Source organism: Rhipicephalus microplus, chromosome 1 (assembly GCF_043290135.1).
Source record: "Rhipicephalus microplus isolate Deutch F79 chromosome 1, USDA_Rmic, whole genome shotgun sequence".
NCBI classification, from domain to species: Eukaryota; Metazoa; Arthropoda; class Arachnida; order Ixodida; family Ixodidae; genus Rhipicephalus; species Rhipicephalus microplus.
Genome location: NC_134700.1, coordinates 191,322,019 through 191,341,372, shown reverse-complemented (window position 1 = coordinate 191,341,372; position 19,354 = coordinate 191,322,019). Strand labels below are relative to the sequence as shown.

The 19,354-nt window shown below is 45.3% G+C and overlaps 1 protein-coding gene across 2 annotated transcripts in view; it reads right to left on the bottom strand.

The window, feature by feature from the left end:
* Window positions 1-1,475: 1,475 nt before the first annotated feature.
* Window positions 1,476-19,354, bottom strand: part of Drak (Death-associated protein kinase related) — a 269,918-nt gene continuing 252,039 nt past the window's right edge. For both annotated transcript variants that reach the window (XM_075889174.1, XM_075889163.1), the window contains exons 6-8: window positions 15,947-15,995; window positions 7,287-7,466; window positions 1,476-4,333 (exon numbers count right to left, since the gene is read on the bottom strand). In XM_075889174.1, coding sequence (XP_075745289.1) covers window positions 3,469-4,333; window positions 7,287-7,466; window positions 15,947-15,995 — 1,094 coding nt within the window. In that variant the 3' untranslated portion in view covers window positions 1,476-3,468. The remainder of the gene's footprint in view (window positions 4,334-7,286; window positions 7,467-15,946; window positions 15,996-19,354) is intronic.

Below are 19,354 nucleotides of genomic sequence, written 5' to 3'. Positions count from 1 at the left end.
AAATATTTTCAATAGAATATTAACCTCAAGTCAGCCCTCGTCTTATATAGCGGTCTCTAGCCGAAAGTGTGCCGCTGTCTGGCAACATGTGGCTTGCATGTGCTTGAGAAGCCGGAGGCAGCCATAACCGCATCCAAATCCAATCACAGGCTGTTTTTTTTTCTCTGTCTGCTTTCTTTGTGTTCGTGATTTGCTTCCAATCTGTTCAGAGTTTTCGCTCCGCTTGAGATTGCGCAGCAATGGTCGTTTTTTCGTTCACTCAATACGAGTAGCGGTACGAGGAGGCAGTACTCGGCTGCGTTTAGACTAAATGTTGTTGAGTTCGCAGAAGCGAACGGGAATATGGCTGCTCAGCGTGGCTTTGGTATATCAGAAAAAAAATTTGCGCTATTGGATGGTGCAGAAAGGGAAGCTGCAGATGTGCAATCCTCTAAAAATGTCGTTTCGTGGACGAAGTGCCTTTCATCCGCAGCTGGAGGGTAAGCTAGCGGACTTTGTGTGAGAAGTTCGTGCGCGCTCGCTGCCAGTGACCGTGGATACCATTCGCAAGAAAGTCGTGGAACTCGATCGAGAAGCTGGGCTCACGAGATAAGAGTTTCGTGCACCAAACTCTTGGGTGCGTCAATTTATGCGATGCAAAGGATTTTCTCTCTGGCGGCGCACATCCATCTGTCAGAAGTTGCCCGAGGAGTTCGAGGACAAGCTTATAAACTTTCAGCACTTCGTGAACCGGCTTCAAGAGCAGAACGACTACATGATGGAGCAGATTGGCAATGCTGATGAGACCCCCGTGTGGTTTGACATGCCTTCGTCGACCACGATCACACAGCGTGGCACCAAGGATGTGAAGCTGTAGTCCACTGGCAACGAGCACTCGCGCTTCACAGTTATGCTGGCATTCATACTTTGAAGGGCATAGCTTCATTTTGAAATTGAGTAGCATGTAGGCATGTAGCATGTAGGCAAGGTGCACACTTCTACACCTGTGCTAAATAGGCTCTTGCCGGAAGCATTAGATCGCACTCCTAACTGTAACCTGACGGGCTGGCAGCTGTCCATCCCTGCAAGAAAAGATCGTTGGGGTGAGCTCTGCAAAATATGAGACGAACGAGCTTTTTGGGAAACACCGCAGATAACTGGACTGAGAAGTAAAGGGTCAGTCGACACTACACATTACAAAAAAATGTTAACGCGAGTATTATGTTACCCGTTACAATGCTGAAATGGCAATGAGTGCATAACTGAGTTACCAAGAAAGTAATGTGTTACCAGTAACGCAGTTGCTTGTAACGTGCAGGCACCAACAACGCCTACATGCTACTCGATTTCAAAATGAAGCTATGCCCTTGAAAGTATTCATATTCCTCAGAAAATTCCAACCATCATTGCTTTAGCTTGATGTATTGGCATCCTATGGTGTCCTCCCGAAGCACTTCCGTGAGGGGGGAAATCATAAGGAAAAGAAACGTCTGAAGTCATGTTGCTTTGCCATTTATTGTTTCACTGCGAGCCACTGCTACAGACAAGAGAGGCACATCGTGATGGCAGTATATGCAGGGACGTAGATCACAGGATGGACTGCTGTCTCAAAAATATATATCGCTCTCCGTTTGGCCTTTTTTCTACCTTCTCTCGATGACCACCTGCTGCTTTGATTGTTCATGAAATCTAAGCAAATAACAATGAGCTTAGCAAAAAAAAAGCAAGTAATGCACACACGCACATGTCGAGACAACTGGCTCCTTTAAAAAGAATAAATAAAAGAAACAAAACAATAACTGCACTTGTCAGTGACTCATTTCTGTCAAGTCACAGGCCTGCCAGAAGACGAAAAAAAAAATGTAGATGAATGTCGTAGGGGCGGATAGTAAGAAAACAATACAATATCATTCCACTCTCTGAAAAAATAAAAGTTGACAAAAATGTACATATATACAGTGAGCTGACTGAAACATCGAGCCAATGTTAATTAACTAGGAGAACTGTGAATGAAATATCCTGTGTTAGAAGATTGTTAGGCATGTTCTGATGTGAGCTGCGACTGTGTAATTTGAATTTATTTGGGAATTAGGTATTTGGCTAGGTGTGAATATGAATTGAGGAAATACTTGCGGAATTAGGAGAACGGAGTGAAACATTAAATTGAGAATATGTGTAATTCAACTAGTTTCTGACAAATTATGGTAAACTGTTTTTCCACCTTGATACCTTCACAACTAATAAAATTCTGAACTAAAACTAATGCATATATACGATTCCAAATGCTTTACGCAACCAGTGCTCCACATGAAAAATAATTGCACATGTGTAAAGAAAACAACTGACATAAGATCCATAGTAAAGAAACCCAGAAGGAAAGAAATCAAGTTGCCAAAGGCATCAAACACATCATACAAAAGCTAGCTGCCTTTCAATTAAAAGACATACCCTGCTGTAGAATAAATTCCCTCAGCCAACGCACGAAACAAAGAATAACAATGTGCTTTCCTCTGCATGACGTTCAAAGATGACCAAGCATCAGCATAGGGGATGATGAAACAAAAAAAAACTAAGAGGAAATGCTAGTATAATTCACTCTACAAACAGAATTAAACCACCACCACTGCAACTTAACAAATAAGCTTACTCTTTTTTTTTAACCCGGGAAGACTAGAAGCTTCAAGAATGGTTCAGCACACTTCCCAGCTCTGAAAGCTCACAAAAACCTTCAAGACACGTGCGTACAGTTCGAGACAATTCAACGCAGCTGAGCAGGTTCATTACAGACAACACGCTTCTTCCATCAAACTTGGACACACCGGTGCACCCAAAAATGGCTGCTCTAGACATAATACTCAACACTGCATTTGGTCTGAAAAATAAAAGAAAAAGCAGCAGCAGAAATGAAAACAAAAAAAAAAGGATGACACAGGCGCTTATTTACATGTACGCAACGCAGCAGTCATGACTTTGGTACGCGTCTATCCGCAAGCAGTGGTACTGGCATACACCAAATGGGGGGAGGTGGGGACAAAAAAAAAAAAAAAAAAAGAAAAGCTCAGCAAACACGCATTTGTACACCAGGCATAGAGGAAGATGGCTTTGTACATTGCTTTCTCAACTGTCAAGGCACCGTCAGGCACTTGTGGACTTCCTCTGTGCCGAGCGACTACAGCGGTGGTGCTCGTAAACGGCTCTAAGCTTTGATGCCACTAAAGAGATCGCCACATTGCAAGATGTGCCAACACGGGGGCTTTGTGGGAAGGTGCAAGTGGCACAGGCTTACAGCTCTTTTTATCCCACGTGGACAAACACACTGACGGGAACACAGTAATAACTTAAGCTACATCCCAAGTCTAACCCAAGGTCCACAGTCTCGGCTCACTCACGGGGTTCACTGGGTGAAAGAAAACATGCGTGCTACTGGGAACAGTGAATGAGGCCAGGCAAAGAAGCCACAAGGCGACCTCCACTCGCAGACAGAAGTGTTCAGTAGACGATGCCCACTCGCTCATCAACAATGATTTCATCGGTGAAGTTGAGTCGCTTGCGATTGAGAGAGAGTCCGTCCAGTTCAACCATAACGGACTCCACCTCTTGAACGCGATGAATGGAGACACCTCTACGCTCAGTAGTGGTAACCGATGTGGCACTCTGTGTCCTGTGCCTCTTGAAGCGTGGGGGCACGTTGATTTGAAGGGTGCTCGTCTGTGGCTTCTTGGCAAGGGGGCTCGCAATGGTGCCATTGGTACGATCCACGAGGATTGTCTTGCAAGGGCTAGAAATTTTGGGGGGCGGCGAAAGTGGCAAAGGTGGAGGCTGAATGAGATCGTTGTCGTCATCGTCGTCAACATCGTGGTAGAAGCGAATGCTGGGTCGGAGAGTCGGAGGTGTAGACATGGGGAGAGTTGGCTTGGAAGCAGGGGCATCGTCACTATCTTCGGATGCAGACGAATCCGAGCTTGCTGAGCCAAAAGCCGAGCCAGAGGCTAGGGCCTTGCACGGGCGAAGGTTCGGCGGTGGAGACGTGGGGAGGGCTGGTTTAACAGCTGGTGCCTCGTCGCTGTCTTCGGATGCAGATGAATCCGAACTTGCCGAGCCAAAGGCCGAGCCTGAAGCCAGTGGCATGCTCGGGCGAAGGGTCGGAGGTGGCGATGGGGGCAGAGCTGGTATGCCTGTTGGTGCTTCGTCACTGTCTTCGGACGCGGATGAATCTGAGCTCGCCGGCCCAAAGGCTGAGCCAGTGGCCAGGGGCTGCAGCTGGCAGACCGCCTTAGATGGAGACTGCACCACAGATGTTTTCACAGGTGCCAGCCAGGGGTGAGTGAGGCATTCCTTCACAGTGAGCCGCTTGCTGAAATGAAAGATGAATGCAATAGAACGTTTACTTGTGTGCAGTGATGTTACACTGTAACACTAACCTATTCTTGGCCTATTTTCACATACTCTACTTTTGCAAGAACACTAGCAGTGCAGAATTTTATTAAAGCTGTGGACAACCAAGCAAGAAAACGTTAAAAGCCTGCTTTATATTTCCAAGAATGACAAGCACATATATTGTTCTCAGCACAATACTATGCTGTGTTTTAAAATATAAGCTCGATTGGCTATGTCATAGCCTACAAGCTCCTATTTTCTTTAATCAATGTAGATATCAGTCAGTTATTATACGTTGTATTACTGTCACATACACTCATTTTCCTTGCTTCCTTCCCGTTTTCAAGAAAAATCAAGGTCATGGACAACATCTATTCAGGCAGATGAATTCCGTACCATTTTGTGATGCACACATATTGACATCTATGAAAAAAACACAATAGCAGAAGCAATATTCCCTACATCTTGTGCCATAATAAAAGGATTGCACAAAAATTCATTTTTAACAACAAGTATTATAAGTATCCACACTGGAATGATATGATACTAAAAATTAAGGGGTATACAACAAACAGGTAGTACATAGCAAAAAGCACTCTGAACACTTTTCCATGGCACTTTCCTCAACATCTTTGCAGTGCTTGCCTCCACATGCAGCCTAAATCTACTTTTCTGGCTTTAACCAGTCAGTGTGTCGGGACTTTCGTATGGTAGGTTTAAATGTGGTATTTCCATATATTTTCTAAACTTTTAAAACTATTCCTTGCTTCTACATTCTACAACAGCCGTTACATAAAACGCTGTAACCAATCTTCGACTGTGCGGCCGTCCTTGCTACGTTCATGAATTTCGCTGGAAAGTGGTTATTCATTCTGCCTGTGTCACCCTGACTGATTCTTAAGACCACCCTAATTTTTGCTCCCATTTATATTCATTGTTCCAGGCAGGCACGAAATTCACATGGTCACGCTAAGACCACAGCATGAAACAAGTGTTCCATGTTCTACACTTCAGTTCTCCTGTGACCACATCCACCAAATATGCGGTATCTACACAAAGAATGAATTTGTATCAACATGCCTAATAAAACTACTTTTCAATCTCCATTCATCATAGTGCCCCCTTTTAGTTGCCCATGCATACTTGCAGCACTCATATAGCCCCTCCCTCCATGCATTTATTCTTTCAGTGGAGCTGTAGCGAGCTGATTTGATCACACTGCACACTGCAAATGTTGACAGTATTCGCCCTTCCATTCTTTTTGCATCTTTTTGGAAGTCTTACTTCTCTTGTTTGCGTATGACTATGGATCCCACTATGGATCCCACCGACATGACAAAGTAGACATCGGCGTCTTCTTAACATGCTATACCCATACTCTTTAAAAAAATTTTTGAAGCAAACAGTACGCATTTTAATGAACAAGGCAGCTTAGACAAAATACTGTTAAGGCAGATAAACAAAGTGAATGCTGATGATGGGGTGAAGCAGTGTGTATTGGATTGTGAATCGTGGCGCTCTATTTTGTGCTGGTTATTAGCTTTGTATATTGTTCTTCTTAACCTAGTGTTCTCCAATGTGCTTTGATTGATGGGTGCTTGAATGTTGATATTTTTACAGTGTTGTGGCCTTTTATTTTTCTAAACTATATATGAGCTCTGTATGCTCTGTGGACAATTTAGCACACAGATGTTCTGCAGCTGTGCTTCGACTGTGCAGGGCGCCCCGATGTATTGAAGCCGGATGGACTGGATGGACATCGCGTGGGGCTAAGGAGCTTTGCTCCTGAAATGTTTTTTGTTCGAGCACAGACTATGTATTGTTCTAGCTAGGAGAAATTGTATTCTGGTTTATGCAACTATACAAGTTAAGCAAGGCCAGCCTTGTGCAGTGGGCAAGTTACAAGATAGCTAAAGCTTTTTGAACACCATGAGAAAACACTCCAGGAGATAATTCTGCTATGGAGGTAGACCCAAATATTATTCTGCCACACAGAGGTAGTAGCAGGGGCAGATCCAGCCACTCGTTTTAGTGGGGGCGGTCGCCAGAGAGGAGGGCATGGTCATGACTTTTTTGTTTTAATTAGGAAAAAAAAACCTTCATAGCATAAATGCTGTTAATTTCTGCTCACAGTGGTTCCACATATTTGTCCTAAGTGGTGATAGAAGGTGGACTACAAGCACTGAAGTGAGGGGGGAGGTGCTGACACAGACTCTGGATCCGCCACTAGGTAGTAGCAAGGAATCCATGTTCTCGCATAAAATAGCACTCTTTGTTTCTCGTGCATCCATGGTCTATGACATCACAGACCAGGCGACAGCATATAGATGCCAGCCATTAAGTAGATGAACACAGCAGTGAGTTGCTCTTCAGTGTTCAAGCAGACACGAAATGGGTGCCCCTCCGATCTGCTAACAAATGGAGAAGCAGTGGCTGTGGACATGTTCCGTCTACTCTTTCAGTGCTCATTAGTCGCTTCTGCATCCTGTTACCAGATACCAACTCTGAATGATTGCCCCAAGCATATTGGAAAGACAATTGGGAGGTTTAGTCTCTTTGGCAAAGTAATGATGTACGTGTAACAAAATAACTGCCAGTATTTTAGCATATATTATTCGAATGTTTAGCAATTTGGCACGATTTCTTAGGCTCGTACAGGTGCCCTCGTTAACGTCTGGATAGCATCTACAGCCTTTCCAGGAATGATGTCTATGCAGAGATACAAAACTGGGTTTGCCGAATTAACAGCAGTAGATTCTCATGTTGTAAACATAGTTTAGTTTGGGTCATCGTCCTGTTTGCACTATGGATTCAACCTTCCTGACTTGAAACTAGCATATTATGAAAGATTGTCGAGAACCTTTTGTTCAGAAACTTAAGTAAGCATAATGCAAGTGAGATTTTATATAGTTAACACTCTAAGCACGAACCTTGCATCGCGGACAATTAGTCGGCCAATGAAATCCTTGGCCGAGTTGGACACATCTCCAAAGAGATCTTCGGGGAAGTCCAGGTTGCCATTTGTAATGTTGCAGAAGGTCTCCTGCTTTGTGTCCCCGCCAAAGGGGGAGTGGCCAGAGAGCAGCACATATGTCAGCACGCCCAAGCTCCTGCACACAACACAAAGAGTGGTAATCAATGGAGGTGCTATAATATTACATGTCACTCAATCATTTTCACCAGCACCACATCATCAGACTGCTTATATCTGCAACAGGAATCGGTACTCACTAGACTTTTGCTTGGGCATGTTGTGAAAGTCTAGGGCGCTGTTAAGTGCTGTATAGCATGAAAAACAGAGCTGCCGAAATAAGAACATTCAAGAAAAGCATATGCTACGTGACTGTTAATAGGCAGTATTATTATTATCCAATATTGAGTTAATATCTAATAGTGTTGAATAACGCTAGAAGTTCCTAAACCGAAGAAGGAAACCTTAAAACAGTTTTTTTCAATGCATTTTGGTTATACCTTATGTTGTAACAACTCCAAAACTCGCAGCGTTTGTTTTTGGCAAAGTGGGCGATTGACAAATGGGTTAGGAAGCGCTAGCAGTTATACTGCTGATGCCTTTTTATGAAGGTGGTTGAGTACAGGAAAACACGAAGATAAATGAAAGCACACCGAACCCACACAGACACTGCTCTTTCATTGGTCATGTTTCCGAAATACAGTTACCTTCAATCAAGACACATCAACGCACATAAAGTGCCACTGTTGCCTTTTTGTGAGCTTAGAACCCTAAACATGACTCAGCTCGAGAATAAATAATCCATAGTCTTCATAACGACAATGTTAAGCATGAGTTACATCACCAAATGCTATCGCACTTAATTCCATATTTGGCCAGCATCTCAGCTTCATGCAATTTCACGAGACAACAAAGTGGAAGAACATATGCAACATGTCCAGTGAATAAAAAACTTGTATGCAGTGGCCCAAGCTCCAGCAATGGCTGGGTGCCAGAATGCTCACAGCCCCTTGGTCTGAAAACTTCACAACTTAAGATCCCCCATGCAATGCAGTGTACCAAGCCAGTGATACACCAGGGTGTCTATCAATTTGCTTTTTCAAAATTCCCCGACTTTTACAGGTTTTCTATGATGATTTGAAGCAAATTCCATGACACTTACATCTGCTTGGAAAACTCTGTGCAATGGAAACAGACCCTCGAGTGATAGAAAAAAAATGAAGCACTACTATAAAATAAGTAAATAAATGCACCACAAGTGTCCAGAATGTTCTGAGCATGTGCCGTAAATATGAAAAAATATGTATATCTGGCCAAAATGAAACCTCCGCGTGAGAGAGTAAGCAAGTTGGCTGTTTAATGTTTGGAAGAACCAGAAGGCAAACACACGACTTAAAATTAACTGCAGCTATAAGTTTAAAGGAGCCCACAATAGTCCTACAATGCAGCCAAAGCTGCTAAAAAACGTAGAAGTGGCATCATCTCGTGGCATCTGCGCGAAAGGAGGATGCCGGAGCCTGGTCGGTTCCGCCAATGAAATATATTCTAGTTCATTATAATGTATACAGCCCAGGCCGCTTAGGATGTGGATCGGATTAGATCGACCTGTATTTACTGACTTAATAAGCCCAGGCCGCTTAGAATGTGGATCGGATTAGATCGACCTGTATTTACTGATTTAAATATTTAGGATGTGGATTTGATTGGATCTGATGCGTACTGAATTGCTGTATTTACCATTGACTTGCATCCCCACCAAAATTGCACACCTATAGTACCGTAATTACTCGAATCTAACGTGCACCTTTTTTCCGGTTAAGCGAGTTCATAAATCGCATGCGCGTTAGAATCGAGTACGAAAAAAATGAATACAATCATTCTATTGCAATCTGCATTTCCAAAATGGCCGCCCTCTATGTGCTTCGGCATGGCGCCTCGGCCATTTCTGCTTAGCCTATGTGTTTCCCATGTGCGGCACTTCGTTCGTGTGCTGAGGAGTTCGTCATCTTGTAGTGCATTAGCATCGACAGCATGGAAGGGCCAACTCCAAAAACTCGACGAGTGCACCACGATGCCGCTTTTAAAAGAAAAGCCATCGCGTGTGCCAAAACGGACAAAAATCGGGCCGCATCGCGGTTGTTCGGAGTTCCCGAAACGTGCACACTGGTAGATGTTCTGTGACGTTCGTGCGGGACTGGCAGAAACAAAAGCAGAATATTGTCAACAGCAAATATTCACGCGAAGGCTTCAGTGGACTACAGCAGGGTCGGTTTCCGCAAATTGAAGAGCTGCTCGGCGAATATGTGATTGAGCAGTGAGCGGCACAGCGGCCCGTGACGACAGAACTGCTCCAAGTGCAGGTTATGCAGTTAGCCTTAGAAAAAGGGCCAATGCGGAGCCAGTTTAAAGCGAGCATGTGCTGGCTAACTAACTTTATCAAGAGGAAAGGCTTTTCCCTCCAAAGGCAAACGGGCATATGCGAAAGTTGCCGAAAGAGTATGAAGAAAAGCTTCGCAGTTTTCAGAGGTTCGTCCTAAACTTGAGGCACGACGACGGCTACCTGCTTGGGCAAATCGGGAATACCGATTGGACGCCTCTTTACTTCCCCATGCCTGGCACCACAACCGTCAAGAAGAAGGGGGCGAAGCAAGTTCACGTGCTGACATCAGGCCACGGTAAAACTAGAGTGACGGCGATGCTCCGTTGCACGTCAGATAGGCACAAGCTTCTCCCTACCTCATATTTAAACGGAAGACGCTCCCGAAAGGAGTCGTTTTCCCGAGTGGTGTGATCGTGCGGGCCAACGAGAAAAATGGGTGCGCGTCGCAATCGATGTCTTACTTTCTTTTTTTGTCGTGGAAACCGGATGTGCGTTACAATCGAGGGCGCGGCAGAATCGAGTAAATACAGTATATACTTTTCAGGAAAAAAAAAACACTACTACTCGCATATTCTGTGCACCTTGTATTGAACAATGACTAACAACGTCACATGAATGGAGCCTTACTGCATAATTTTCTTCTTTTCTTTTCCCCGACGAGCACATGCATGTTGAAGTTTTATTTCTCTGGGCTCTGACACTTACAGTTTGACTAAGTCCTTATATGCCTGCAATGAAAGCTAGGGGTAGCGTTTAAAGCGATGAGGTTTGGACATGTGCTGCAAAGAAGGAATCTGTCAGGGCACAACAGCCCCCTTGATTTCATAGATTTATCACAGATGCCGGCAGGTTACCTTCGTTTGTGTACTCTTCTATGGATATAAATCTAAAAAGTAATCACAGATTTCATAATACCATCTCAAGAAACTGAAATGAGAAATTTAGATAAAGTTGCCAAACTCTATCTTTGAAATGCGAGCTATCAGCAATAAGTGAGTAGCTGAGGACGTTTGCCGTTGTATCGCCAATAATAACAATGATAATAATAGTAATACATTCGCCAACAGATAAATCGGACAACGATAATTCGGACATGCTCGGTAATCCAGACTGCCGCGCGGCACCGCCAGTGTCCCCATAGAAGTAATGTGTAAAGACGACCGATATTTTGGACAGCCGCCAGCTCTATATTTGATAATCCGGACCCCCTCCGAGAGTCTTCGATTTTTCGGTGATGCACAAGATGATTATTTTTCGCTCACAAGCACCGATGCCGACTCCAACGCCTGCATTAATGTCGGAATTTCTGCGAAGTGAGCTCTTCAACGCTACAACGATAAAAATCATTGGTTTGAAAGCTCTCGAGGTTCCTACCATCTCGATCGCCGCGCGCCTGAAAGCTTAGCAACAGGGCATCTGCCGCAGCCGGTTGATCTAAGCTGTGATGGCAGCGCCACGGCTGCTGACATGACATGCTGGTTCACCCCGCGGCCGCTGTTGCTCCCACCTCCCCTTCTAGCCACCATAGTGTTGCACACGCTGAATTTGCCGCCATTATCTTCTCCGGTACCCATACAATACAAAGTATGGCCTCAGAGGTCCAAAACTACATAGTCAAAACCAAAACTATTGATCTATGAGGCTGTATGTTGCTCGCGACTTCATGCCTTGGAGATTTTCAATTAAAAATGTTGATCTCAGTGGCACTGCACAACTGTGGGCTCGCATCGTCATCGCGACTAGCCTGTCCCAATTCCGGTAAGTCCGCGTTGCGAGTCATTTCATCGTTCGTGTCAGCCGTGCCATACAGCGTTCTGCCACGTTCTGCCCGGTCATTTTTTATTTTGAGACTTCGCTGTGTTCTGCTTGCTCCACTGTCTCAAGATACTATCTGCGTGAAATGGCACCAAAGGCCCCCTCACAGCCGACGGCGAAGGCCGGGCGACCACGTCGAAGCACAGCAAATACACAATGATAACCATGGCGGAGAAGGCAGCCATGATTCAACAAATGCAAAGTGGTCGCTCGCAAGTCAAAGTCGCCCGAAAATTCAACGTCTCAAAGCAAACTATATCACATTACATGAAAAATAAGGACAAAATTTTGGGCGCAACGGAGAAATCACGTGGAACTGAACAGAAGAAGGTGGGCGAAGGTTTTCAGCCGCAGTTGGAAGAAGCGTTGAGCATCTGGTTTAACGCTGCCGTCGCTCAACGTGTCCCCAATTCTGGCCACCTATTAAAACAAAGGGCTGAGACCTTGGCTCTTCGACTTGGCTTCGATGTATTCAAGTTCAGCGATGGCTGGCTCCGGAATTTTAAGAAGCGGTACGACCTCGCCTTAAAAAAATGTGCGGTGAAAGTGGTGCAGTGGATAACACACTGGTAGCGAACTAGCGTGGTGAGAAGTTGGTGGAGCTGCTTCGGCCCTATTCAGCAGACGATACCTTCAACCTCGACGAAACCGGGCTTTTTTATAAGCTGCTGCCGGAGAAGACGCTTGCCTGTTCTGGAGAACCGTGCCACAAAAGGAAACTGAGCAATGAGCGGATCACTGTTGTTTTCGGCAGCAACGCTTCCAGCTCAGAAAGGTTCCGGCTGTTGGTCATAGGGAAATCAAAAAACCCTCGATGTTTTAAGGGAAAAAAAAATTGCCTGTATGGTACAAAGCCAACCCTAAGGCGTGAGTCACGCAAAAGCTGTTTGAAGAGTACATCAGCAAATTAGACCGAAAGTTTGAGCTGCAGAAGTGCAAGGTCCTCTTGTTTGTAGTAAACTGCACTGCCCATGCACCGATCAGCTCTTTGAAAGCAATCGAACTCGAGTACCTGCCGTTGAATATGACCAGCATTCTGTAGCCTATAGATCAAGGGATTATCAAGAATTTGAGAGTGCTCTATCGTTCTCGCCAGCTGAAGCACATATTGCTGTGCTTAGAAAGTCATACTAAACAGAAAGTAGACTTGATGTCTGCCGTGAGCACGATTGCTGATGCCTGGAAGCCCGTGTCAGCAGACAAGATCAGCAACCAGCTTGCGGCATGCTGGATTCACGTTCCGTGATGAATCCGACGCTGCAATTGAAGAGCTGAACCTGCCGCCCAGCACAACAAGCTCAAATGCGGACATTATTGACGACTTGCAAGGCTGCGGTATGCCCGACGCTGTCAAGTTTGAAGACTTCACAAACGTCGACAGTGCGGTGTCGTCGTGTGCCGAATTGGTCGACGACGAAATAATTGAGCAGGTTGTGCAGTCGCCAAACAGCGACTCTGACTCCGACGACAATGACGTGCTGCCACGTATTCTGGAGCCATCCCATCTCATGCGGACCTGTCTTGAGCCTTCGCTTTTCTTTCGTCCTCGTACAGCGATCACGCCACACTAGCGGAGATAGGGGCGGACTTGGTTGAGCGAAAGCAAAAATGCATGCAGCAACACATTGACAATTTTCTTCACCCTCAGAGACATCGAAGTGTGATTAAAAAGATTTTTTTCTGATGCATTCGCTATTTCGGACATTCGGTAATTCAGACTTACCGTAATTACTCGAATCTAACGCGCACCTTTTTTCCGGTTAAGCGAGTTCATAAATCGCATGCGCGTTAGAATCGAGTACGAACGAAAAAATTACGGTAAATCTATTGCCATCGGCAAATCCAAAATGGCCGCTCCCTACGTGCGTAGGCATGGCGCGTTGGCCATTTCTGCCTATGTGCTTCTCATGTGCGGCACTTCGTACGTGTGCTGAGGAGTTCGTCATCTAGTAGTGCATTAGCATCGACGGCGTGTAAGGGCCGACTCCAAAAACTCGAGTGCACCACGATGCCGCTTTTAAAAGAAAAGTGATCACGTGTGCAGAAACGAACGGAAATCGGGCCGCATCGCGGTCGTTCGGAGTTCCCGAAACGTGCGTGCGGGACCGGCGGAAACAAAAGCAGAAGATTGTCGACAGCAAAGCTTCACGCAAAGGTTTCAGTGGACCACAGCAGGGTCAGTTTCCGCAAATTAAAGAGCTGCTCGGCGAGTATGTGCTTGAGCAGCGAGCGGCACAGCGGCCCGTGACGACAGAACTGCTCCAAGTGCGGGCTATGCAATTAGTCTTAGAAAAAGGTCTAATGCGGAGCCAGTTTTCAGCGAGCAGGTGCTGGCTGACTAGCTTTATGAAGAGGAAAGGCTTTTCCTTCCGAAGGGGAACGTGCATATGCGAAAAGTTTCCGGAGGAGTACGATGAAAAGCTTCACAGTTTTCAGAGGTTCGTCCTAAACTTGCGGCGCAACAACGGCTACCTGCTTGGGCAAATCAGGAATGCCGATCAGACGCCTCTTTACTTCGACATGCCTGGCACCACAACCGTCGAGAAGGGGGCGAAGCAAGTTCGCGTGCTTACATCGGTCCACGGTAAAACTACAGTGACGGCAATGCTCTGTTACACGTCAGATGGGCACAAGCTTCGCGCGTACATCAGATTTAAATGGAAGACGCTCCCGAAAGGTGTCGTTTTTTCGAGTGGTGTGATCGTGCGGGCCAGCGAGAAAAATGGGTGCGCGTTGCAATCGATGTCTTACTTTTTTTTTTTTTTCGCTGTGGAAATCGGGTGCGCGTTACAATCGAGGGCGTGGTAGAATCGAGTAAGTACGGTATTTACTTTCCCTGTGAAGTCATGACATAGCCTTGCAAGCCTCTGCTAATGGCAGTCATAGCCAAACCAGAAGGCCTTCAAACCGAGCCAAATCATGGTCAAGACAAACATGCACAAATTTAACGACGGGAATTATATTGTGGTTGAAAAGTCAGATATGCTGTGTGATATGTTGAAAGAACAGACATCAACATAGTGTATGTACAAATATGGAAGATAGAGAACGCTTTAGACAACGTGAAGGACAAGTTGCCAAGCGAAAATTTCCACCGTCTTTTCTACTTTAGGCTGCCACGATTGTGCCAACCAGTACAGCAATGAGACCACTGATTTCAAGGAAAGAGTGAACCCCCCCACCCCCCTCATTCATTATCACCCAGAATCAACCGTATACAAAAGGTTTATGTTCCTCACTATTAAACAAAACACGAATATGACATCAGGAAAGTACGTGACCTGATATGCCCTCGCTAAACATGTGGATTCTACAGGCCACCAAACTGGTCAAGTGTGCGTGTTCTGGTCAAAGGAAAGCTTGCATCACGCCTGCACCTGAAATACCAACCAGCCCATGCAGACTACACATATGCTAAGCAGGAGTGACGGGACACTTCCAACAATGTACTTCCAATGCTTATGCCACAGACTTAGGCGTACTTTATTTCATTTTCAGTTTATTGTTCTAAAAAAAAAAAGTTTCAAGATCAACAAATATACAGGTGAAGGTTCCAAAGTAAAGAAAAACTAGTGGGGTGGTGTGCCTTTCTTATGGCTCTTTTTGTGAACAAGGCTCCAGTAGTGGGTGCCATAATGTCAGCAAACTTTGTATTTTTTTGGTAGGTGTATCCTTTTGTGTCTTCATTAAGAAGGAACAGTTGCACACTGCTTTCATTTCACACAACGTTTAGCTGGTCCCTGTAGTTGAAGCCGAAGGAGTGGCTTTTTAAGCTTTGATCAATGGTAATGCTTATTTTTGTGATGGCTGTCCAGGCTACAGCCAGTTTCCATGACCAGGCCAGATTGTTCAGAAATCCCCTGACTTTTCCATGACTTTTCCAGGAGGGTTCAAATGCTGCATCGCCCATGCAGAACAGTAAGAACGATACATGTCACAAAAGCGTTTGAAACAAAATGGTTCTTGGGCCACTATCACAGGGTTACAACTCTTCTCTGAACCTAACACACACACGCATGACTTAAGGTACTGAGATTGCACACTATGAAATCGTGCAAGTACAGTTTCATGATGACATTTATGTTGTCAAGCATGTGCAGTGCCGAGTAAATATAGCTGCCCAACTTTTTTTTCATGAAATTATGGCTGAGCTTTGTAGACCAAATAATTGTTCTGAGCAACGCTACTCAAGTTGTTCAAATTTTCGTACCAATGTATGATACGATTTTTAAGATGCCATATCATCTTTGTTAAGTATGCACCATTAATGATGAACATTAAACAACTTCTCAAAGCAGCCATGCAACTATACTTGAATTGCACAAAAAGCAACTCCATCTCTTTAGATAATATTGCCAATGGTATGCCCCCACACTAATTTTCGGTAAATGTCTGCGGCACAAGTTTCTGGGACATCGACTTACCAGATGTCTGTGGCAAGGGAGATGGGCTCGTACTGCAGGATCTCAGGAGCTGAAAAGAACAAGAAGAAGAGAACTTAGTTTTGTTTTACCATAAACCATAGACGTCAATGTAGATAAAATGAAGTTTCCGTGCTACAATTCCAAACACAGTAAGTCACTGTCACTAGCTCACAACAGTCATTTGTGAATCTTCAAATTACTTTCAGATTACACTTGGCACACCCCTTACTCATTTTTCTGTTTTGATTGATGCCAACAAACATAGTTCTTTCACAAATTGGTACTTTGCTGTTTGTTTTCTTTTCACTAGCTATGTTTCAGTAAGCTGCATATTTATTGTTGAAAAATCAAAGATCAATGCAGACAACAGTGCAGTGATTCTATGGTTAGTGTGATGTTGTATTATAAGTAAGGCGTGACATTCGGCACAATGCTGAAGGTCCAGTTATCAATGTAATGACAGATATCAACATTGTTTCTTTTTGCAAAAACTAGGAAACAGGTATGCATTGTACCTGTAACGTGCGACGAAACCAATATGAAAGAAGCAATTTATATAAACATTGCAGTTTTCACTCATATATGTTCACAGAAGAACAAATAGACTCCTTTTTTCTCGGGCAGATGATGCCTTGTAGAATTACTATAATTAAGAGCGCCATTATCTGGCATAATGTTCAAATACAAATGTGATGTAAACCATGCTGAGATGAAGGGCAAGTCGCAACAGACAGGTGCAAATTAGGAATTTTGCATTAAGCTGCTGAGTGAATAATGCTTCGGCAATAGTAAAGTGACCATTCATAACAAAGACTACTTCATGGATCAGAACTAGCTCAAGAACCAATTACTGGCGGAGACGCCATTACTGTGTTTCTGGTGATGTTTCAACAAGACATTGAGGTTACCAATGTCTGTGCTCCATTTAACAGTTTGTGTATCGGCACAAACGGGCATTACGTCAACTTTCCGAAAGAACGGAATCTAACTTTGAAATCTCCGACATTTCCATCACCAAAACGGCCTTGAAGAAAGCAAGGAGAGGAAGGGTACGATTCGAAATCCGTTAACGTCACAGTTCTAGCGAAATTCAAAAGCTAGAAGTTTGAATAATTACTCCGGTAAACTTCTTTTACTTCAATTCAGCCAAGTGAGCGAAAAACATCAGGGGGAATACCGTGGAAGGTGAAACTAATCCGGCGACGGTTGTCTGTTATTATAATTGAGAGCGACTGCCCCAATGCAGATGCACTTCCAATGCCGGCAACCAGACCGAGGATCCTCAGAAGCAACGCAACGAGGCGGAATGGCTCGGTTGCGTCATGGGCGGCAACAACGGCATAACAGTGGCACCAGTCGGATGCAGCACGAGCGACGACGCGTCAAGGTCCCGCGTAGGACGCGCCGCGGCTGCCAGCCGAGTCAGTGTCCGTCAGCGAGAAAACAAACAGCGCCGCAGAAACAGATAAAAGGCCTTCAAATGAGCGGCGAGCGCGCACTGCGTACTGCACGAGGGGAAGGCGGGGCTGCGCAATCATCACGTCCCTCCGCATCTACGATCGCGGCCAAAAATCGACACCGCCGCCAGCCTCGAAACCCCACGCGTAGACGTGTGGGTATATCGGGAGACGCCGACGAAACGAGAAGAGTTGGCTCACGCCTGGACACCGCACGCCTATCTGTTTTTTTATAGTTTCGTGCTTGGTTAGAGGAAAATTACCGTAGAAAGAAGAAGAAATGAAGTTCTCTGCAGCGACGGCTGTAAAAACGTCGGGAACTGCGCTAGACGATGGCGTGGCGGAAGGAAAACAGGTGCGGCATTCCTCGCAGCTTCTCAGCAGACCGTCATTACGTCGCCGCCCCCACAGTATCGGCGTTTATCACGGCGAAACGAAAGTTCCTTGAAGTACCGAATAGTATACGAGTGCTCTGTCGGTCTCTCCTACGGTACATTCAGCTAGTGCACTAGCTTGTACTGAATGCGCCGTGTCGCACCTTGGTAAAAACAAAAACAAAATATGACAGCTTAAGGGGCGACAAAAGGACGTGGAGAAGCAGAGAGAATATTTAGGGAAGAGCTGAGCTAGGTGGCAGTCAACAACCAACTAGCTATGCCGAAAGAGAAGTCAACCCTACAAAAACGGCGTTCGTGCTGCTCTCGCTACTATGTCGAATAACATGACGCACAGAGGAGACGGCAGGACGCGCGATAAACGGGAAAAGTTACTTCCAAACGGCGGGGTGCAATGTAAGTGGATATTTGATTAATGCAAAACTCTCGAACAGTGGCGCGTGCCCCCCCCCCTCCCCCCCGCGCAACTCCCAGCCTGAGCACAGGGGAGTTAGCACCACCCCCTCCACCCCACATAACTTAAACTACCACTCTTCGCACAGTGTATACCGAACAGCCTAGCAGAAACGACTGGCATGAAGCGAATGTACAGTGTTGGTCAAAAGTTTGCAGGCCACGCTTCCATAGAAATACATGAGATAGCTGCGGGGGACTATCGACTCCCCCTTGTACATGTTCTAACCTGACCAAGTTCTCCCATCAGTTTTCGGCTGCAGCCAACTGCAGCTTGCCATTTAGAGGCCGTAGACAACCAAAATATGCATAACTTCTGTCCGCGAGCACGCGGCGTCACGGGCGTGTTTTCCGGCAAATCGGACATGCCCAAGACGCGTGCTCGTCAAATCACGTGGCGCTTCCCTCGGTTAAAATAACAAAATCGCTAAAAGAGCTACAGAATAAGAAGCGGGTGGTGCTCAATAACAGGGTCGTAACGAAATAGGCCGCCAAGTCGCTGTTTTTCCTTCGACGCGCAGCATGCAGTTCAGCGTTTCGCCAAGAAGCGATAGCGTTGTGCGCCGGCCAACAACCTTGCTGGCGACGTGGCATCACCGTCAGTGACGTCATATCAAAAGCGATTTCAAACACGTTCAAACGGGCAAAAAAAAAAAATCTTAGTTAATTTGGGTCGTTTCCAACTTTTTGAATATCTGTGACGGCAAATTCGATAGATCCGGTCTTTCAATAAGCTTGATCAATCACGGAAACAATGCGCTCGTAAAATGCCGTTATGCGTAATCATGAAATTAAAAAGGGTTTCTAGTTTTCCCCTCAATCTTTCCATCGATGCGCCAGGCGCGAAGTTTCTGCCACCTATAAAAGCCTGTACCTTGGCTGTTTCAGCAATTACTGATGCAATTCCGCGTATCGCTATGCGCATTTGTCAACTAAAGATGACAAAGTAGTGAAGAGTCGCAAGAGGAAAGAAAACGAAAAAAGAAAATCGAAGTGTTGCAAGGAGTGGGTCATTTTGGTTACACACCCTTTCTAATGCCATATCACACGCAGATAAGCCTCGGAAGTCCGGACATAAATAACTGGCGGGTGGCAGCACGGCG